At 29.8% G+C, this 22,344-nt stretch overlaps 3 protein-coding genes across 4 annotated transcripts; 1 reads left to right on the top strand and 2 right to left on the bottom strand.

Annotated features, from left to right (window-relative positions):
* Positions 1 to 875: 875 nt before the first annotated feature.
* LOC105767778 (deSI-like protein At4g17486) lies at positions 876 to 2,896 on the bottom strand. Of its 2 annotated transcripts, none has more exons than XM_012587349.2 (3): positions 2,629 to 2,896; positions 2,062 to 2,389; positions 876 to 1,564 (listed from the first exon to the last, which is right to left on the bottom strand). In XM_012587349.2, exons 1-3 carry the CDS (start codon positions 2,677 to 2,679, stop codon positions 1,320 to 1,322), a joined length of 624 nt encoding a protein of 207 aa, XP_012442803.1. In that variant the 5' UTR covers positions 2,680 to 2,896; the 3' UTR covers positions 876 to 1,319. The 2 variants fall into 2 exon arrangements, with proteins under 2 accessions (XP_012442803.1, XP_012442802.1); XM_012587348.2 differs by having other exon boundaries at positions 2,062 to 2,349; positions 2,629 to 2,891.
* Positions 2,897 to 6,530: 3,634 nt separating this feature from the next.
* On the top strand, positions 6,531 to 8,239 carry LOC105771262 (uncharacterized protein At2g39795, mitochondrial). The gene is made up of 3 exons (XM_012592679.2): positions 6,531 to 6,811; positions 7,138 to 7,460; positions 7,712 to 8,239. The coding sequence occupies exons 1-3, from the start codon at positions 6,605 to 6,607 to the stop codon at positions 7,872 to 7,874; spliced, it is 693 nt and encodes a 230-aa protein (XP_012448133.1). The 5' UTR covers positions 6,531 to 6,604; the 3' UTR covers positions 7,875 to 8,239.
* A 2,314-nt stretch (positions 8,240 to 10,553) lies between these two features.
* Positions 10,554 to 11,688, bottom strand: LOC105765939 (zinc finger protein 1). The gene has a single exon (XM_012585220.2). The coding sequence runs from the start codon at positions 11,487 to 11,489 to the stop codon at positions 10,674 to 10,676; it is 816 nt and encodes a 271-aa protein (XP_012440674.1). The 5' UTR covers positions 11,490 to 11,688; the 3' UTR covers positions 10,554 to 10,673.
* Positions 11,689 to 22,344: the final 10,656 nt, after the last annotated feature.

The raw sequence follows: 22,344 nt of genomic DNA, 5'->3' as shown, positions 1-22,344 counted from the left end.
TAATAAGGTTAGTTTTAGCAATAAATTGCAATCGACTTTTTTATTAATGTATGAAGGTCTCAAAGACAATATAATTAAATGTGATATTCACACGATCAGAGGGTTAATGTCAGTACTTTAGGACAACAAAATGAGATGTGGGACTAAAGTCGTTATTTGGTGTGCTTCCATGGTCTTTCCTTTCTTCGGAATTTTGTAATAGAATTACATCGATAAAAAATCACTTCCAAGGGAAAACAGAAGTGACCTTAGTAAATAAAGAAATGAGTGAATAGTGTGTCGACTTCATGATTGGCAAGCAAAGAATCTTCAAATCATTTTCCAGTTCCCATTTTTTTTTCTAAAGAAAAACAGTGTTTGGTGACAAAATTTGACTGGTGTGGCCAAGCACCCACCCAAGGCAATTAAAATCACTGCATTCTTGTTATAGAACATGTGTCGTGGGACTCAATTTTGGTAAAGATGGCCCTTGCTTTGGATTTGGGGTCAAAAGGAAAAGAAAAAGTGAAAAAAGTGACAGCAACAGATTGAAAAAAAAAAGAGAGATTAGATGCTCCCCTGTTTTAGGGTATTTAAGCATGAACAGTGCAGCTAATAATTGAACAAATGGTCAATCAAAATAAAATACCCAATCATATTTCTTAAGTGGTACCACAAGAGTTGAAATGCAAGTATTTGAAAAAAATTGCAATCCGAAATTTTTTTTAAAAAAAGAAGGATTATATATGTTAAAACCCAATCTAAAAGTTTATTTTGGATGTATCTTAAACCAAAATAAGTATATGATGTAATTAGATTATGGTCCAAATGTAATGTATGCAGTGAGGCACTGTTTAGGTAGTCTGCTTTTGCTCGCAAACCTTGAACTTGACGTATAATGAAAATTAGATGGACTTTATTATCATTACACTTTAGTGGTTTTTTTATACATATGAAAAAGTTTCAAGAAAAGAAGTCGAATCTCGAATCTTATCTCTCTTTTTCTGAAATATGTCAAATGGGAAACTTCTGGCTTCAGTCCTTAGATCGACTTACTATACGTATATTGTTATAACTCTAAATAAATCAAATAACAATGAGGTGGATGATTGATGAATTTTCAAATACCAAAACAAGCATGCACAATCCAAATCATAGCCCCAAAAATTTAATTGATAACTTACAAATGTACAGATTTCATGCCTGCAAAATTTCCCAAGACAATGTTAGAATCATAAATGCACCAAGAATTTTAAATGAAAAAAAAAAAAAACTCAATGATTTGCTTTGCTTTGCTTTTCTTGTTTTGAGCATTTGGTTCAAATAATGAGGATGATGAATCAAGATGACGGAGGAGCAATAACTAATGGTGAAGAAGGGGGAAGTGAGCGTCTGCTTCGGCTTCTACCCCTGCTTTGAGTGATGGATGGCGATGAATTCGATGAAGAATTTGAAGATGATGTGAATCTGTTGGATTCGTTCGTCAATTTCTTCTTTTCTCCTTCACTGGATTTGTCTTCAATTCTGTGATGCCTCACTTTGGTTGCATTTAAAGTCACCGGAAGAACACAGTTGCAGAAGAACCCTACAATCACCAGTACATGTCATTCTTTATACACCCCATTATCCTCTAAAATCAAATTCAGAAAACAGAAATTATTGGGGGAATCTTATAAAAACCAGAAACTTAATTATTTCTGTTGTTACATTCAAAAGTTTCCAAGTTACCAAGTAGCAGTTTTTTTTATCATTTTATCAAACCCAAAGAATGTTATTTAGATTTAATTTTTCCTTGAAGTACTCATATCTAAGCATATATTCATAGGATATGGAATAGGATGCTCTGTTTCAAAAATATATATCTATATTTGTCACTTAATATGAATCTGGACAACGTAAAACTGACTAAAGCATTGACTCTGGTTCTTGCTTTCTTGACACTTTCAACCATTATATTCCGTAAAAGAAGAAAAAGAAGAATTCAGAAGGGCAATTGATTTATCGGTTTCTTTGGCGACTTATAACAGCAAAATTGAATGAAAAAAGAACCCATTTTATCATTAATTGAAAAAGCAGAGTTACCGATTCTAGCAAGGCGATTAACCCAGCTTGGGATAGGATTCCCAGTCAACCTGATGCAAGCATCATTGCAGAAATGGTTGCAATTTTTGGTGATCAAATTGTACGCATTTCCTTTGTATTCCTCAGCTAAATCCTCCATCACTCCCCTCACATCTGCAGGCCCCAACTCTGTTTTCCCAATCAAAATCGACTTCCTAAAAGTGAACCCATCGCATTGCTTTGGTTCTGCCTCAAAGATCCCTGTTGTTGGATATTCGTGAGCTCCAAACGCATATTCAACCCCATGAACTGCCACCCAAATAACCCAACAATCAGCTCCTTCATAAAACTATCAATAAAACAAATACCAGAAAAATAAGAAACCAATTTTCTTCAACCTCACTTCACTTCAGCTAAGGTTTTTCAACTTTTTATTTTCTTGGATCTAAAAATGGAAAACAGCATCTAACAGAACACCCAGTTTCAAAGATTTAAAACCCGAACCATAGATCTGCCATCCAAAACTAGAAGCAGAAAGGCATATATAAAGAAGGAGAGTTGACAATAGTAAGTAATAAGAAAACAAACCTTGAACACCAGAATGATAAACCCCAAGTCCAAACCAATAAGCATACCCATTAATTGGTGTTAGATCATACACATTGAGATACACTGGTACAGATCCTGTTTCCTCGCAGCTTGAATTTTTACGACACAACATTTTTTTGTTCTCAGAAAAAAAAAAAATTTAATCCAAGTACTGAGTCTGAGACTTTTTTCTTTTTTTTTCCCTAATGAAAATGATAGTCGTTAGTTTAACGAAGAAGAATGGTAACATATTATAAAAAGAGCAAATTGGGTTTTTTTTTTTTAATTTTTAAAAAATTTTGAAATGTGGTAAAGTAGAGAATAAGAATCTTCTAATTATGGGCAGCATCGGCGGCAGATAGTGCCGCCCTTTTCTTTTTCTTCTTCTTCCTTTGTTAAATATTTTTCAATGTATTTTAAACTTTAATAACACAATTTATTTCATATAACTTAAAAACCATTTGAAACAATAACATTTAAGTTTTGAATTTCAAACTCATTTTATATAATATTTTTAAAATACAAGCATCCCATTTTTCTTAATTTTTAAATCCATTTTACGAAAAAAATCCAAACTTTGTTTAAAAATGGAGAAAGTAACGGTAATCATTATGATGCAATGGTTACAATAAATTTTATTTATCAAGTAAATAAAATGATTTGATGATCTTCATTTTAGGTACAGGTATGGAAGATGAGATGATATTAATTAAATGTTAATTAATAAATGAGCTCCAAAATACCCTTTGCTTATTTTTTTTAGTTTTATTAAAATTATTTTTTACAACAAACACTCCGCCTTTAATTCTTGTTCAATCAATTTGTTTTTTAAAGTCGATAATTTTCGATATAAATTTTGTTATTGATTATTTATGTTAAGCTATTTTATCTATTTATAGTGTTGTTATATGTAGTTTTAAAGTCAATCTTATTACGTACAATTATTATGGATGAATTTTGTCTAGTTATATTACGATTCTTTATTTATTTGTGTTTTGTATTAGTTTGATTTTATTTTTAATTAATATGTATTAAAATTTCACAAACGAATTTAGAGCATAACCTTTTATAAAGTGCAGTGAAAAATTAAATATATAAATAAATGTGACGTTTATTATACCTTTAACTCTCATGTGATGTCTTATGGTTATAGATTGTAACCAAAAATAAATGAGATGTGATGCTTGTATTTTGGGGTGTGGAGAGAGAAAAGAAATAGGAAGGATAAGGAAAAAAAAAATAAAACCTTTGATTATTATGGTGAATTATTTGTGTTTCTAAAGTCAAATGTGGAGGACCCCAAAGATTTTGATTTTTGCGCCCTCACTTGGGGTATTAATACATAAATGTATTAAAATTTACATAACACAATTTATTAGATTTTATATAAGTAGTTAATGCCTAAAATACGTGTGTAATACATTAAAATATACAATCAAATGAATTAAGAATACTTAAGAGAATCATATACGCATTAAGAATTAAGAGGTAAACCTTGAATGATGGTGATTTGGTTGCATCATTATGACATGTGCAACCAAATAATTTTCAAGCTAAATTATATAAATCCTCACTACTCAACTTTAAAAAAATTTAAATTTGAATTAATTATTTTTGTTATTCGTCTTTTTTAAATTAGTATAATAACATATTTAGTCCTCAACACTTACATATTCTATCAACTTGATCCTAATTCTAAATAATTCGATAAATTTATCCTCAAACTTTAAATCAATGTTTTCAATTTTAAAACAGAGACATTCCACATTTTATTAATTGTTTTATTTATGGTTGAAATTATTCAATTCAGTGCATAACCCTTTTGTTTATATTTTTAAGAAGTTGGTGTTAGAAATTAACTAAACACCATTATCAATAATAGAAAATAAAAATTTAAATATATAATATATAAAAGAAATTATGTAAATAATTTAATAGTTGTAATAAATAAAATTTAAACACATTCATTAAAAATAAACACAATTATTTATTATTTCCTTCGAAAATCTGGTTTTGTGGAAATAATTCTAAATTGAAAAATAAAGAGTATTATAATTATTTTTAACTTCATCAAAAAAAAAATCTATTTAATATATATCAGGTCAATCTTGATTTCTCCAAATGGTGGAGTAAACCAGTGACCCACAGCTCCAGGGAAGCTGAAGAAAACATCCGATGAGGAATGTCAGATTTGGATTGGGTTTCATTGTTTAGTTTTAAAGGGTAAGTGGGTTTGAGCTTTGGGTTTAATGTTTTGTTTATTTATTTTTATGAATTTATAAATACATAAGAAAAAAAATATCCATAGCCAAAGAAATTATTGTTCGAGACTGTCTGAAATTTCAATTTTGAAGTCTTGTATGTTTTTTCAAGTCGGATTCATACTTGTTTCGAGATTCAACAAATAACTTCATCATCCAGCAAGTCTACCAACAATTATATACTACAACAAACTCGAAATTAATATCTTATCATATTCTTTACTTTGAATTTAATTTTGTACTTTTATTTTAAAAACTTAATCATTTTATTTTTCAGATTAAAAATTAAAGTTCAGTTGTTAATACAGTTAAATTTATTTGTATGGCATTTTGAAATAAGAAATAAACATTTAGTTGTATGGAAGTCAAATATTATAATGAATCTGAATTTTAAAAATGATTTTAAATTATCAACCACTAAACTTCAATTTTAGAATTTGAAAAATAAAAGAAGAACATTTCTAAATATATATATACACACTAATATTTAAATTTACAAACAATATTAATGAAAATAGAAATATATGATAACCCAATATAAACTGCGAACATTACAGAAGCTGTTTTTTAGTGATTTTAAGACATTTCCAATTGAAAATGTTGGATGATGTGCATTTTATGTGGGAAGAAAGAAAAAGAGTAAAAGAAGGTCATTGGGATGGATGTTGTTGGGAACTGCATATTTATTTTGTCGTCCGATTGACATGCAAGTTTCTTAAATTTCTTACCATTGAAATATTCTATATGAAAAATCATTATAGCTATTTATGTGATGTTCATTTCCACAGGCTGGTAGATTCTTGAGTATTTGGATGGATAAAGTTGAGGAATGTAGTTTTCTTCTCAGGAGAAGCTCCAAATCCACTTGTGAAAAATAAAGAGAAGAAAATAAGAAGAAGGTAGGACCCGACAAATTGGTGAAAATTGAAACAAGTTCTTGTTTATGGCGCAGAGAAAGGTTTAGGAGGGAAAAAGAGGTTCTAAAATCTAATTATGGGTTGGTAGCCCAAGTTAGAGCAAAGTAATGAAGGGTCCCTCTAATGGGTCCATAAAGCTTCTTCCTCTTTTCCCTTTGGGTGTGGAATATGATGACTGCTTTTATTCATATTGCAGTGAATAATTTTATGCCGAGATTCTTAAAGTTTCAGCTATCAAACCACAACATTACATGATGACAACAACTTTCCCCACACATCCTAATTCAACATCTTCATTGCTGGATTCGAGATTAGAGATTCATATAGAGTCTGATATCTAAATTTTGTGTATGTATTTCCTTTTACCTTTTTTAATATTCTAATATTATTATTTGTATCCAAATCCAATTAAATAATATAATTCTTAGGAGATTTCATATTCAAATTTAGCAAATCAAAATTTCATAAAATAATGTATTTGATTTTTGAAATTTGAATCCATTATCTATAAAATTAAAGGAACTTCCTTCAATTATAAAAATAAAATAAAATTTAAAATTTTCATTGAGAAAAAATAATTTATTTATTTCAAAATAACTAATATAATAAAACGAATAACTACTGGATTGGACCAAAAGAATAAAGCCCGTCTTCAAGAGCTCCCGAATCGGGCCTGGATAAATATACTTTTTTTAAAAAAAAACCCAAATGCTTAAACCTCAGAGTGGCATCTTAAACTTAAACCCTAACGAAAATCCATCGCCAAAGAAGCAGCAGCGCTCCAGGCAGGCAGCATCAATGGCGTGGCTAATCCGACCCTTAAGAAGAACCCTTTTTTCTCCTTCCCTTAGAACCGCACTCCTTCGTCAACACCCAAACTCCACCTCCTTTTCCAACTCCAGAGACTACATCTCCGATATGCGTAAGTCTGCTTTTCAAGACAACATTTTGAGGCTCCTTCGCAAAGAAATCCAATACGAGCACGATCACTGCCCTCCAAAACAAGTATTTTATTTGGCTTTTTTTTTTGTTTCTTTATTAATTGCTTCGTTTTGGTATTGTTCCTTGTTAGAAATTGCACATCGAAATTTGATGCTGAAAATGGGTTTGATTTGATATTCAAAGAACAATGCTTGTAAAATATGGTCACTTTTAATTACCTTTCTTTTATTGTGTAATTCGAGGAATATAATCGAGCAGGCTCTTAATATGATTTCGTTCTGCGTAAAATAATTAAAAATAAAAGCAATACATTTCAAGTTTCAAAGTGTTATATTGGGAAAATTGAACCAAGTAACTCCTCATTCTGAATTCTCACCTTTTAATTGCAGCCCACGACCAGATTCAATTCTTTTACCGTTGATGACCGATCAGGAGAGCAATGGATTAGATTGAAAAGAAAATTCAGAGAAAAGGAAGATATTACAATTGATGTAACCATGTTTGACGGGTCTGTTCCTGTCCCTGATTCTGGTCAAGTACAGTCTGATGAGCAGCTTCATATAACATTTATTGTCAACATCTCTAAGGGGGATGATAGTGATGTCTTGGAGATTGTCTGCTCAGCTTGGCCAAATACCATAGATATCCAAAAATTTTATGTTCGCGGGTGTAATAGGACAGCGAATCATCCTTACACTGGTCCAGAGTTCAAGTATGTTTTTTTATTTGTTTGCTTTAAAACTGTTACAGCTGCAATACACCTTGCACAATCCTAATATGAAACAATTATTTGCTTCATATAGTTAGTTTAGGTCCCCTGCCTCCGTTACCTTTTTTTTCTTTTTTATATTTCGAGTTAAACCAGCTTTCCTTTTGCATTCTTCCTCAACATCTAGTGGAATGGTGGTTATTGGCTTTGTTTCTGACTTTATTTGGTTTATGTCTTCATTGTGGTCATTACAGGGAATTGGATGAACAACTGCAGGACTCACTCTATGAGTTCTTGGAGGAAAGGAGTATAAATGATGGACTTGCAATATTCTTGCATGAATACATGAAAAACAAAGACAAAACTGAGTTCATTAGATGGTTGCAAACTGTCAAATCTCACATTGAGAAGAAATAGAGCAGTTTTTTTTTGACTTGTTGCTGTTTTAGTTAACAAAATCATGACTTGCTATACCAATTCTATCTGTGCCTCCATTACAAGAAATTGTGTTTGTGTAAAGCTTGATGAATCTATTACTTGCCAAATATGAACCCACCCATTGAAAAGCAATGGAAACTTGGTGACCAACTGACCACTAGTTGCTACCCCTTTCAAGTTGGATGAAACTACAGATATAAGTTATGATGTTGCGAACATCATATATATTATATACACACTAAGTGTTAAGAAATTGATTTAGGGTTTATTGTTATTTTATATGAACTCCTTGTGGATAAATTTTGTCACCTACGTTGATCGAAATTGTTAAATCATTTGGCTTAGATTCGGTGTTTGATTATTTTATTATTATGGAAAGAATAGTAGTGCATGATTTTGAGTAGGTATCGACTTTCGTCCATGTTTAATGGTTTTTTTAATCAACCAATACTTAAAACGTTTATGTAATTAGATAATATATATCCAACACACTTAGGATGATAACCTTTGAAAGGATTTGAGGCATTAGATCAAATATTTGTTAACATGATAAGGTTTGTTCAGTTATAGTTCATATAAATATTTGTGAGGTAATGTTTAGTATTAATGCTAATACTATCATGGCACCTTAGTAAAGTAGTGATTTTATTTATTTATTATCTTATAACTTGGGATTTAAAATTACCATATTTGGTGAATAATAATTGATTGCTGAAAAATTAAAGATTACAATGTCTTTTAACTTTAAAAAGTAAAGTCGATTGATTCTTAGTTCGATTGGCAATATAGGAGGATGGGGGTTTGAATGCATTAAAATATTTATAGGTTAGGGAGGGGATATGGATAGTTTTGGGTATTGTGTTAAAAAGAAATAAATCTATTAATATTGTAAACAAAATTAATTTAATCTGAAAATATATTATACTATAAAATAAATATAATGTTGATAGTAAGTAAAGATTTAATGCACATATCAATTTTCTTACACCATAATTATCGCCGCGTAACATCGTTTAACGCTTAGCAAAGATGAGAAGTAAGATGATATTGGAGTGATCACATCACACCGTATAAAACATTATCTAACAAGAATCCAGCATTTATAATCATTGTTTATCATCCAAATTACAACCCCATTTGCATAAAAATAATAATAATAACGAAAGACATAATTACATGCTCCCATTCCAAAAATTCTAAGCTACTAGGTAAAGGACAAAACTCAAAATATCACATGCACGTATAATTAATCAAAATGAGGAAAACAAAAATGGATTTGTCTTTAATTATTGGCATATCTTTTTCTTGAATATTTTCACCTAATCTCAAGCTAAAATGATAGCTTCATGTTTTTCATACATCGCTTTCAAACAAAAGAAATCTGAAAGTGTTTCTTAATTGAGAGGCAAAATTCAAAGGTGGGCAGTTAATTATGTGAGTAGGATAAAGGCAATCCAACACCAGGATTTGACAGTCCATCCGATTTCCACCACGTGGCTCCGGAAATAGGGGCTTTCCCTTTCTCAATACTTATAATTAATTAGGGATTAAACTGCTTGTCAATTTATGAAATCCCGTCTTAATGCGACTTCGAGGTTTTCCCATCACAATTAACAGTGAGGTCTTCTAGTTAGTTTACAACAAGATTCTAGGAAAATCATGTTTTGTAGAATAAATCATTGATTACCCATCAATATCAAATTTGATATGATGATATGGTCACTTAGGTAAATAAGATTTTACCCATCATTTAATGTTGGAAACATGATGTGATTGGATTTGCATAACTGTATTTAGATCCAAACAGTTTACTACTACTACATTTTTTTTGGGTATAAATACACATCTTTTTAATGATTATAATAACAACGTTTAATTGACTTGTATCTTATAATCTTAGCTAAACCTGATAGCGCCATCTTACATTTTTCACCCCAATAATCCCTCCAACGGAGATGGTCTATTATTTCAACTGCAAGTGGGTCAAAAATATTGTCATTTGAGACAATTACAACCGCCCGTAATAAATATAATATTAAAAATGACAACCTAAAAGTAATCCTACACATAGTTTTTACAATCAATGTTTTGGACCATTATGTTTCCCAAAGCATCAATGACTTGATGATAGATTATGCAATCCTAATTATGGATTTTTAAACCCTCTGTTTTCTTTCCCCCTTAATTGCATTGTTCATCAAATTTGAACTCCGAATTAGTATGAAAGAAGGAACATTAAAAGGATTGCTACTATAAATTATATTAACCCTAATTGACAACAAAATAAAATTTTGGATCATTTTCATGGAGTAGGGAAACACGAGAATCTAGTTCAAATGCACAGCGTGTAAAAGCAATACTCGCCTGACATAATAAAGCACTAGCTTGACTCGGTTATTTTATGTACATGTTTGCAGCAATGATAGATTCCAATTCTATCATTTGCATTCCTTTTCTTTAAAATTAAGATGTCTTGGAGTTATATGTATATATATGTAAACTCGTTTACTTGTTAACTAAGAATCACCTTTATATTAAAATGGTTTTGCTAGCACATTATAGCGCTTAAGGCAACATCGAAGTTCATTTCAAGCCTTAAATTAAGTTGTATAATTGGGAAAGCTTTTTTTCTCTTTTTCCAACTTTTAGATTTGGAAATGGTATAATCTCATCAAGCCTTCTATATCCAAAATGCATTTACAAAAAATCCAGCTAAAAATCAAAGAAAAAATAATCTAGGAAGAAGAAGAAGAAGAAGAATGAAAGTAGAGTAGCTACTTAGAGCTTCAAAGACAAGTCAAGCTTCAACTCATCTTTTTTATTGTTGAAATGGTTAACTGTATCCCACCAATGTCCATTCATTCCCTCCGTGGCTGGACCAAACTTCCCTACACTACCTTGGAATTTAGCAGTACCATTTATCCCCTGCAGATTGGAAACATGCCCGACTGCCCTTGTTTGATCAACAGCTCGTCTAGACCATCCATTGTGCCCATAAACATGCGCCGATGGAACTAAAGATGGCTTGTGGATCATGGAGTGCTCGCGAATTCCAAGTGCCTTATTGAAAGAGCCATACAAAGGAAGTGAAGCCAAGCTAGAATATCGACTAGGGTGTGTATTAGGGTAACCGAAGGCTGAAAGAGAGGCCGCTGCTGCCCCACCGCCAAGCCGCTGCCCTCGTTTGGCTAGTGTTCTTTCACGTTTATGTGCATTTTGGTGGCCTCCCAGAGCCTGTGAACTATAAAATTTTCTTTGGCAATAGTTACATGAAAATACTCTAGGCTCAGTTTCATTACCTTGAGGAGGCAGTTCCGAAGAATCTTGATCACCCGACAAGTCCGCCTTGAAACAGTCGATGAAATTGAGCTCTGGGTTGGATTGATCTCGATTGGAGAGGCGCAGATCCAACACGAGATCATCATCAACACCTTGGTGGTGGGTTGCTTCTTCTTTTGCTTCTGCTGCCGGTTGTTTATCTTGTTTGAGGGTCGTATTATCATGTGCTGAGGTTGTGAGGGTGGCAGCAGGTGAGACGGAGATGATGGTGGAAGTTTCAGAGAGAGATGGCTCTGATGGTTTTGGAGGCTTCATTGCAGAATTAAGTTGGTCGTGGGGTTGAGGGAAGGAAAGGGTTTAATTAATAGAAATTAGAGAGGTTAACTGTTGATGTTTTTTTCCTTATTAGTAATAATATAATGCTACCCAGCAATCAAAACCTCTGCAATATATTTAAGGTTTTTTTCCTAAAGTGGCATCATACATTTTACAGTTGCAAGGTCTTAATACTCTAACACTATTGAGAGAGAGAGAGAGAGAGACAGAGGAAAAAAAAAAAAGTAAGGAAAAGGGAAAAGAGGAGAGAGGTTAATTAACATGATGTGTGTTTTATCCTACATTTAAAACTCATCACCTTATAATGTACGGGATGAGATTATACCATTTGAATTTGTATCAAATGAATGTTTAATAAAAATTCTAATAATTACTTAATATAAGTGAAGACAGCTTGTTATTATTATTATTAAACTCGAACTTTATATAATGTTAGATCACTATTTTTGATACTAAATTTTGATTTAATATATTGAAATTAATATGATAATTTTGTTATATTATTTTATGTGAACTGCATTTTAAGTATGCATAAGTTTAATGTATTCTTAAATTCATAAGATATATTAAATTATAGATTGATTTTTTTTATACATAAAGAAGGTGGGTGAAGGCGGAGCAAACTAAACCTGCTTCTGACCCGCACCAACAATTTTTAATATGAAAACTCAATTTGCCTTTAAAAAAGGAAATCGACCCTTCGAATTCGGGCCAATAAACCAGTTGACAGATGCTGTATGACCAATATTGAGGAAACAAACAAGTGCAGATCAGCTGTAATATATGCTGATTGAACATTGGACATATATATATATATATATTATATTATATTATATTGCAAAATGGGACGGTTTATAAGCTTGTTTAATATCTTAAAGGTAAACAATTACGATTGCTTAATGGTGTTACATCTAATGTGCCAAAAATATACAATTTATTTTTTAAATTAATTCTACTAGAAGAAATTTAATTTTAAATTGTTACAGCAATATATAATTAAAGCGATATGATGAAATTGTTTTCATGTCTTATTCATATTACTCTAATGATATATGGAGATTACTCATTTTACGTTTCGTGGTTGTCCCTCTCAATAATGTCAAGTTTCAAACATAACTTTTTTCTTTGGAGTACAATATAACATATCACTACACGCAACATTTATTATATGAGGTTTAACTGCATATATTAATATCTTATTGATACATATATTTGGAAGATAACATGCTGATAATTTATATAAAATATATATGAATATTCTTTGATGGTTTACAAACAAACAAAGGAACCTAAAGCCAAATAGTTGACAGTAAACTGAAACCACATTGGTTCTTTAGAGGAAGCAAAATTGTTATTTAAGTTGAATTCCAATGGTGAAGCAAAGTTGGTATCCTCCTTTTTTGGGTGATGCTGACTCCATATTTAGTACACTACCACTTTCTATGTAAATTGTTGTACTGCCAATAATTCCATTACACTCCAACTTTGGTTCATACAATACTGTAATGGTTGATAACTACCCAGCAGTTGGAATAATTACATGTGTCAGATTTTAAGTATGAGTCGGTAAGGATTGAACCCAGTGTAGGAGTGAAAAAGACTACGTATGAATCGAGTGTGTGGATGATAATAGTTGAATGTTTTTTTTAGAAAAAAAGAAAGTGTTAGGTAAGGTTGCAACGTTTGAAAAGATGGAAAAGAAGGCAATCACATCAATTCTATTTATACAAATAAACCCCAAACAAATCTGTTTTATTCTATTCCAATACCACCCCATGAAATGATTGTTTTGCTATTAGCAAATAGCAAACTATATATCCTCCACTTCTCGCCAAGTAATTATCCTGTAATCACAAAAAAGGGTTAAAATACAAATGAGTTGAGTTTAATCCAAAATTTCTCTCATTCGCTCACATCTCCCAATTTCCTTAGAGCATAATCATTTGACTAATGATAGACAAGTAAGAACTAAAATTTCATTTTATTTGTCCCTATTGCTTTTATTATTTTCCTCTTTTTTCATGAAAAAGGAAAGTGAGAATAAAAGATTAACTAGTGTCGGCATCACCAAAATTATTTATTTCCCAAACAAAATATTTAAATCAAAACAAAGTTTGAATTAAGAACACGACCAAAATTACTTTATTTAGTTTCTACACTCGAAACAATCATCAAATTTTCATTTTTAAATTTACCTCAACTATCCAAATCAACCCCAAAACTTTTTACAATAAGGCTCTCTATTCGTTGCTTTCAATAATTTAAAGAGTAAAGAGAGAGCACACCTTTTTTTTTTTCTCTAGGGCTCATCTGCCTACGCACAAACCCTAACTAGCTTGGGTGAATGCTTACCGGAAAAACAACCAAAGTAATAAAACTTGCAATAGAAGAAACAAATTAACAACAATAACATTATTATATATAAGGCAAACTATTCGGTAGGTTACTCAATAGCTAAGTTTTTAACGGCGATTCACTGTACATATCACATCATGTTTTCATTTTCATTTTTGCCACTAATTTTTCTTTAAGCTTTGAGTGAGGTACAAAACATTAAGAATTAATCTAAAAAATTGATAGAAACTAAAATAGTGTATTTCAAAATTTTCGGTTTGTACTTATTTATCTCATTGCCAAAATTTAAAAGAAAAATCAATATTGAAATTTTAAATTCCAAAACATCAAAATCAATTATATAAATGATTGAAATCTTTTGCATCCCTTTATAATTTCAATCGATTCGTTACTATAATATTAAAATTAATTTAACCAGCTCCTCTAAATTTTAAAATTTTATTTTATGTTTCCAATTTATCCTTAACGAAATCAACTATGTTAACTTATATTTAATAATTGCATGCGATAATCAAATTTCTTTTGACTATATAATCTTGAATTTTCAATTCGAGCTAAAAGAAAAGAAAAGAAAATCATTACAATTAATTAAATTAATTGCTTGTTCTTTGTTTGGGTAAAGCGGTAAAATTAATTAATTAAATTAATTAAATGATTTTTCTTTAATTTTAGCTTAGCATGAAAGATTCAATTATATAACCAAAAGAATTTGAGCTTTGTAAAAAATATTAGAAATGAGTTTTTTGAGTTTATTTTAATTTGGAAACACAAAATAAAATTTTAAATTTTATAAGGAGATTATATTAATTAATTTCAATATTATAGTAACAACTCGTCTGACACAATCAAGGGATAAAAATATTTCAATAATTTATTTAATTGATTTGGATGTTTTGAAGTTTAAAATTTCAACGTTGAAAAAAAAATTTAGAACTTTCGGCAGTTTGTCAAAATTTTTAATGCATTATTTTAGTTTCTATGTTTTTTCACTTTAATCTTTAATCTTTTTACCTCGATTAATACTTAAAAAAGATAAATTTTGGGTGACCAAAATGAAAGTATAAACATGACGTGGCATATACAGTCAATCGCCGTTAGAAATTTAACACTTAAGTGGCTAAATATTGTAAAGAAACAAATAACAATACAATAATATAAATTTTTAAAATGTATATAATGTGTTAAATTTAACATATAAGCTCTGATTTTGTTTCTCTATATATTTGACCCATAATTAAATCATTATTTTTAAAAGTTTCACCATTATAAATATAGAACATTTACAAGAACAATAAATGTATAAATATATGTCCAATCTATTATAATATAGAATCAAATCATTACTAAATATAAAGGATGAAGAACCAATAAAATCTAGACAAAATCTACATATGATATATGCATATGATGAAATCAAGACCCACACATCATAACTAGATACGATGAAATTTGAATTTTGATACTTAATGACGTAACACATTTGGATTAGTTAACAAACTAATGTTTCGTTGACTAAAGCATTTCTAATCAAGAATTATGTTATTTATAAAAAATCATGACTTCAGTAACATATGCAAGTAATCATTTTAAGTTTCGACCCATGTTTTATTTCTCTATAGTACATAGTATAAAAAGGGAAAACCGAAATTTTTTATTTAATTAAATAGATTTATGTACCATCTTATCATTAAATTATTAATAACTCAATGTTTGGGTTAATGAATTTCAAAAATGTAACACCCCTAACTCGTATCCGTCGTCAAAATAGGGTTACAGAATATTACCAGGGTTTACGGATCAAACAGACAGAAATTTCAAACGTCTCATAACATATCAATATTCATAATAAACCAATCAAAATCATTAATATTGTCCCTTGTACGAGCCCTCAAGGCCCTAAATACACATTAGAAACAAGTCGGGACTAAATCAGAAACTCAAATTTTTTTTTTAAAAAAGTAGAACAAATTTAAAGCTGCAGGGGTCACATGGCCGTGTGGCCAGGTCAGAGAGTTACACGGGCATGGACACTGGTTGGGACACGATGCTTAAGTAATAAATATACCTAAATTGATATAGTGAGGTAGCATAATAAGGGAAAATAATAAAATAAAATGATAGAATGGCAAAATGGTAATTTTAATGAAATTAAAACAAACAAATAGAAAATTCTAAAAGTTTCTATGCAATTCATCTTCAATTTCAGCCCCATAGGAGAGAGAGCTCAAGCTGGTTTTTCATATTTTTCTTCATGTGAGTTCAATTCTTACCCGTTTCTTGTAATTTTTATGTTTTTGAAATTGTTGCAATTAGGTCCAACTAAACTGTACCTTTATTTTTTATTTTATTAAAAATTTTGGAAGTTGTCATTGATAATATTAGATGTTTTTGATGAATAACATGGATTTAGAGCTTTGATTATGTTGTATAATGATTTTATAAAGTGATTTTGTTAAATATTGATTTTAGATTTAAATTATGAAAATGTTAAAATATTAGGGTTTGATAGTGAATTTGAGTTTATTAGAAGTTGTATGAAGACCTAGAATATTTAAATAGATTATTGATTGAATTATAAGAAACATGTAAGAATTGAACTCACATAAAACAAAAATATAAAAAACCAGCTCTCCCTCCCATGGCTGTTTAGGCCGAAATTGAAGATGAATTGCATAGAAACTTTTAGAATTCTCTATTTGTTTGTTTTAATTTCATTAAAATTACTATTTTACCATTGCGTCATTTTATTTTATTATTTTCCTTATTATGCCGCCTCACTATATCAATTTAGGTATATTTGTTACTTAAGTCCTTCATTATTTACTAATCAAGTCATTTAATTACTTAATTATTATAATTAGTAAGTTTTGCATTTTTTTAATTTAGTTCTTTTAATTAATTAACTATTGAAACGTTAAATTTTTTTAACGAAACTTTAATACCACCTTCATGATACTCTGTAAATATTTATAAAAATATTTACGGCTCGATTTATAGAAACGAGGTCCCGATACCCCACTTTCTAAAACCACTTGACCTAATAAATCATTATAAAACATAAATTTCCAAATCAAAAGCCCTTTTTAAAACCATATTTGACTCGTAAATATTAATTAATAATATTTACGAACTTACTCACCGAATTTGGTGGCCTGAACCACTGTTTCATACACCATTGGAAAATCAGGCTATTACAAAAAAGTTATAAAATGGTAACTAAATTATTCAAAAAAAATTATTTAATTCACTGGTTATTAAGTTTTTTTTTAAAGTCCAACTAGCGACTCCAAGCGACGGTTCGGCAATCAGCATGGTGGATTAGTACCCATCGATGAGTAGAAGAACATACCTTAGATCCAAGTCAATCCGACGCTCAATTTCAGGGATCAAAAAGAAAGTTATTTGGATTGTGGTTAGAAGATTTATAACGTTGAAAGTTGTTTCATTAATAAATAAATAAATTGCATGAGAGATGGGGAAAGAGAGCTTTCGATGGGTGTAGGTAGTGTAATACCCCGAAAATTACTACAGTAAGAAAGTAAGATAGTATCACTGATATAGTAAAACAATGAAATAAAGTGACAAAAAGAGAAATTTTGAGTTATGAAAACATTGGGAAGCATATTATGACATATTAATGCAAAAAAGGACTAATTCGCAAAAGTGAGAAAAGTTTTGTTGCCTAGGAGTAAATACTTAAAATTTGAGGGGTTAAAGTGTAAACATGAAAAAGTTGAAGGATCAATAATGCAAATATTTTAAGGGTGGAATGATCTAGAAACTAAGAAAAATGGATGGATTAGGAACAAATTGAATAGATGAAGAATTATGAGGGACTAAATCATAATTTTATCAAATTAAGTGATGACTCAAGGATAGAATTTTAAAAGATCTAAATGGCAAAATGGTCAATTAGAAGAAAGAGAAATCTAGAAAATAATGATATGTTGGAGATATTTTAGATTAAATAAATAAATATTAGTTTATTAATATTTTAATTTGATTTTTTTAATGATATTTTATTATTTTATTATTTTATTTAGTATATATATATGTGGAAAGAAAGATCAAAAGCCACCATTCCACCATTCCACCATTTTTCCCATGCATTAACGTGAGAAGAAGAGAGAAAGAAAGAAAGAAAATTTTGCTTTCTTTACAATTTGGTCCTTCCACCAAAAAATTTACCATTTTTACCTAGAAATTAAAAGAATTTCCATAGCCATCAAGAGAGAAAGATAACAAGAAGACTATGGGGAGCTAGAATATCAAGTTAGGTTCAAGTAATAGAAGTTGGAGGAGAGAGAAAATCAAGTTAAAGGTTGAAACCAATAGGACAAGGTAAGAATATCAAGATTTCAATATATTTTTAAGTTTGTTATTATTGAAAAAGCATGGAAATGATGTTATAGTAGAGTTTTATTAAATAAAGTATTATGTTCTTGATATTAGTGAAGGAAATAAGAGAAAGTGATGGAAAATATCATAGAGAAAATGAATAAGGAAGTTATAAACTTAGAAATCAATATATTGCATTAAAACAGTTTTAAACAAAGAACAGTAGTCTAAATTTTAAAATCACCAAAAATTGTGGGAATCGAATTAGATTATAAATAAAAATGAAATTAAATCTTATTGAGTCTAGTTTCTCTTAGAAGAAACGGTGTAAGTAATGGAATTTTAAATCATGAGATATAATAAATTTTGTGAGACAATGTCGAGAATGAATTCGGGTTTCCTGTTCGAATTGGAAAAATCATTAAAATTGTTCAAAAATAATTATGGGTTATAATTTATATTTTAAAATCCTTAATGAGTCTTTTTCAAGAGAAATAAATGGGACATCATCCAAATTCTGTACAAAGAGATAATTAATTTTAGTGAAGAGGGGTGAACTGTCAAATAGTAAAATAGGGAAACTTTAAAGAATAAAATGTACTTATTGTTTAAACCAAAATTCTAAAAATTTTATAGTAAGAAGGTATGCGAGTCTAGTTTTAGATAAAATTAACGGATCTCAATTCGGAGTTATGTAGCTCAAGATATAAATAATTTTGTGACTATGACTCAAGTGGATAACTTTGAATGAACAAATAAATAAATAGTAAAATTATAGATAATGTTACATATAAGCATGTTATATACATTAAGGATGTGGAATGGAGAGGAGGAGGAGGAAAATATATGATTATTCAAATAGCATGAGTTTTCATTAAAATGGCTAATTTGCATGTTTTAGGTTCAATGACTAAATTGAGTAAAAGTAATATTTTAAGGGTAAATTTGTAAAAATATCAAAAAGTGACCAAATTGCATGAAATTAATTGTTTTATTATTTAAATTAATAAATTGAATGAAATATTAATTTATATCAAGATTGGGTGGAAATTGAGGAAAATAAAAATTACCAAAATGTCCCTGAATTTTGGTATTTCTGCAATTTAGCCTTGTAAGTTTGTGTAACTTGAATTATATTCTTAAATGCTTGAAATATATTTTTATTGATGTGAATATGATTTGGATGTTTATTGTATGATAATTGATGAAGTATTGATATTCTTGATAAAAAGGGAAAATAAATCTCGATTGAATGAAAGGAAAATTCGATGGATCTCTAAAAAGGAATTGACGGTAAAAAAAGGATTTAGCCTGGACGGGTGATCCTATCCTGATATAGCCCTCCCGAAGAATATGTGGAAAATGGATTTAGCCCGGATGGGTAATCCAAATTAGGGTCTGAATTTAGCCTGGACTGGTAATTCAGATCTGAGCTCATTAGAGTAATTGTCATTGCAGGGGATTTAGCCTGGACTGGTAATCCTGACAATACTCTACGAGTTTATATTACAGGGGATTTAGCCTGGACTGGTAATCCCGCTGAAAGGATGAGGTTCGCGAGAGTGTGTTATCTGAAATGGAAATGTGCGCACATGAATATGAATTGACGGACCCGAATTTGTACACTTAGGTGTACCCTTGAAAATTCATCGAATTTTCGAGAAATTCAACGGGATAAATATGGGAAAATAATAAGGGTAATAGAAAACATGGAATTGAATTATTATTGGAAATATAATATCGAATTTAATACTCAATTTGGATTGAACGCGGGATTGAGTACAATCGTTCTGTGGCAAAGGATGAATTGACGGATAAGACCATAACTGGGTTATTGCACTATGAATGTAAGACCATGGTCGGACCATGGCAGTGTTTATATGTGCAAGACCATAGTTGGACTATGGCACCAAAGAACGATGTACTCATATCCGTAAGTCGTTCTTCGATTCAGAAAGAAATGGTAAAAGACTTATGTGATTGAATTAAAAGATTTATAGAATATTATTGGTATTGGTCTGAAATAAATGTAACCATTGATATTTAAATGATATAACAGGTAAAGTTTTGAAGTGAGATAACATGAGTTTGAAATGAACTATTATTGGTATGTACGTTAAATTCATGAAAATGATGGTATAGGAAATATCAAAATAATGAAATGAATGATATATGCCCATGAAGAAACGACAAGGGAATGATATGTTTATGACTTGTGTGTCACGCATATGGAATAAGCGTGGAAAGTAAAGAAATTCAAATGAAAATAAATAAATTATGAAGAGTTAAAGTTATATAAAATCCTACTAAGCTTGAGATAATATATAAGTGATCTTGTGAATTTATTCACCTTGTGAGTTATTGAATATAGTTGCATGAATATTGTGGTATTAATAGTGATTATTCTTGATATGTATAGATTTCATATTTGAAATGAACTAATATGGTTAAAGTCTATACGAGCTTACTAAACATTCATTTCTCATGTATTTGCTTTCTTCTACTTTTTAGATTATCAGAAGTTCAATTAGGTTGGAAGCTTGTCAAAGATATATCACATTATCCATTGGTTCTATCGGTAATTTTGGATGATTTGATTCTGGTTATAATGCCATGTATAAGTTAATTTGGCCAACGTTGGCTCATTAATATTTTGATTTTGGTTGGTTTCAAATATGAATGCTAGATGAAATGAAATGGATGAAAATTAATCTGAGAATTTCGGCAATGTTTCGTAACCCTATTTCGGCAATGGATTCAGGTTAGGGGCATTACTGGTGGTGTGAACAAAGAAGGCCATGCAACAATGATTTTAATAACCGAGTGACTTAAATGAAAACTTTTGATTAATTTAGTGATCAATTTATAACTTTTTGAAGTTAAGTGATCAAAACATACACTTACTAATAGTTTAGTGACATTAAATGTAATTTACCCTTAATCTTTTATATAAAAATGTTATTTAATGTTTTATAAATTATTATATCATGAATAGAATTTTGAAAAGAAAAGAAAAACTTAGAAAATATATATGAAAATACCAATACCTGATTGATTAGGTTTTTAAAGTTAGTTTACAAGAGTGAATAATTTTTATAAAAATATAACTGTCCCATATATTATTAAATTTATAAAATAACTTTTTTTGTTAATTCACTATACATCAAATTAATTAACATTTGTATATTTATGTTCATATTGTATGACTTTTATGTTAGGCATGGTATTGTGAAGTTTAGGTTAGTTTATGTAAATGTTTTGAAAACTTTACAAAATATTTGGGTTAATATGTTGATAGTATGTTAGACGATCAAAACTAAATTTTGATAATTTTGTGTATAAAATAAATTATGAACTACTCTATTTCTTGCAAGATTCAGATTAATTGAATTGATAGATATAATTACTTTATTAATTATAAAAAAGAACATAGAAGAATAGAAGGCATTAGCATCATTGTTGTTTTGGACAAAAGATAATGAAAGAGAGAGATGATTGGCTATGAGTGTAATTTGAGGTAAGAACCTAAGATATTATTACTTGTTTGTTTGGGTTTAAGGTTTTGGTTCGTGTATTGGATCCGCTAACCTCTTTTGTTTTGTTTCGCTATGATTAGTGTTTGAAGGCTTTTTCATCCCCCTCGGTTAAAAATTAGAAGCAAGCATATAATAGTCAAAAATAGGTAATAAACCTTATAATAAGTATATTAAGAAGACCTGGAAATCACCCAACCATTTTGCTCAACCAAGGATGATAGTAATATCTCATCAGGAAGGATCTCTTCATCCAATGACTATTAACGAATGTGGTAAGATTCACCATCCTATTGAATCAATGTTCAATCATATAATCTTCAGACAGTAGAGTTTTGCAATCTCTTTTAACCTCCCGGCTTTATTATTTCAATCTGTTTCCTCTTTATTGAGCTAATTTTTAATGAGATGTGATCCATAATCTTAGTTTCAAGACTGTCCACTTGGCCATGCTCACCCTTATAACGTGGATGAAATAACCCGTCTCTTCAATATTATATCTGCAAACTGAAACGGGTTTCCTTGTAATAGCTTCAAGATGAACAACTTGTTAGTTGTTGGATATAAGTTGTGTCTCCTACATATATGTATCAAGCTAACAAACAATA

The sequence above is a fragment of the Gossypium raimondii genome, chromosome 5, assembly GCF_025698545.1.
Source record: "Gossypium raimondii isolate GPD5lz chromosome 5, ASM2569854v1, whole genome shotgun sequence".
In the NCBI taxonomy this organism is placed as follows: Eukaryota; Viridiplantae; Streptophyta; class Magnoliopsida; order Malvales; family Malvaceae; genus Gossypium; species Gossypium raimondii.
The sequence above is the reverse complement of the archived record's forward strand: the minus strand, read 5'-3'. Positions and strand labels throughout refer to the sequence as shown.

Bases quoted from the DNA above. Each gene is read 5' to 3' on its own strand.
- LOC105767778 (XM_012587348.2), bottom strand. From the start codon at position 2,761: ATGTTGTGTCGTAAAAATTCAAGCTGCGAGGAAACAGGATCTGTACCA. The intron at 2,350-2,628 runs GTTTGTTTTCTT...TTTGGGTGGCAG, and splicing joins TTATCATTCTGGTGTTCAAG to TTCATGGGGTTGAATATGCG. The intron at 1,565-2,061 runs GTAACTCTGCTT...TGGTGATTGTAG, and splicing joins TAATCGCCTTGCTAGAATCG to GGTTCTTCTGCAACTGTGTT.
- LOC105771262 (XM_012592679.2), top strand. From the start codon at position 6,605: ATGGCGTGGCTAATCCGACCCTTAAGAAGAACCCTTTTTTCTCCTTCC. The intron at 6,812-7,137 runs GTATTTTATTTG...TTTTAATTGCAG, and splicing joins ATCACTGCCCTCCAAAACAA to CCCACGACCAGATTCAATTC. The intron at 7,461-7,711 runs GTATGTTTTTTT...TGGTCATTACAG, and splicing joins TACACTGGTCCAGAGTTCAA to GGAATTGGATGAACAACTGC.
- LOC105765939 (XM_012585220.2), bottom strand. From the start codon at position 11,489: ATGAAGCCTCCAAAACCATCAGAGCCATCTCTCTCTGAAACTTCCACC.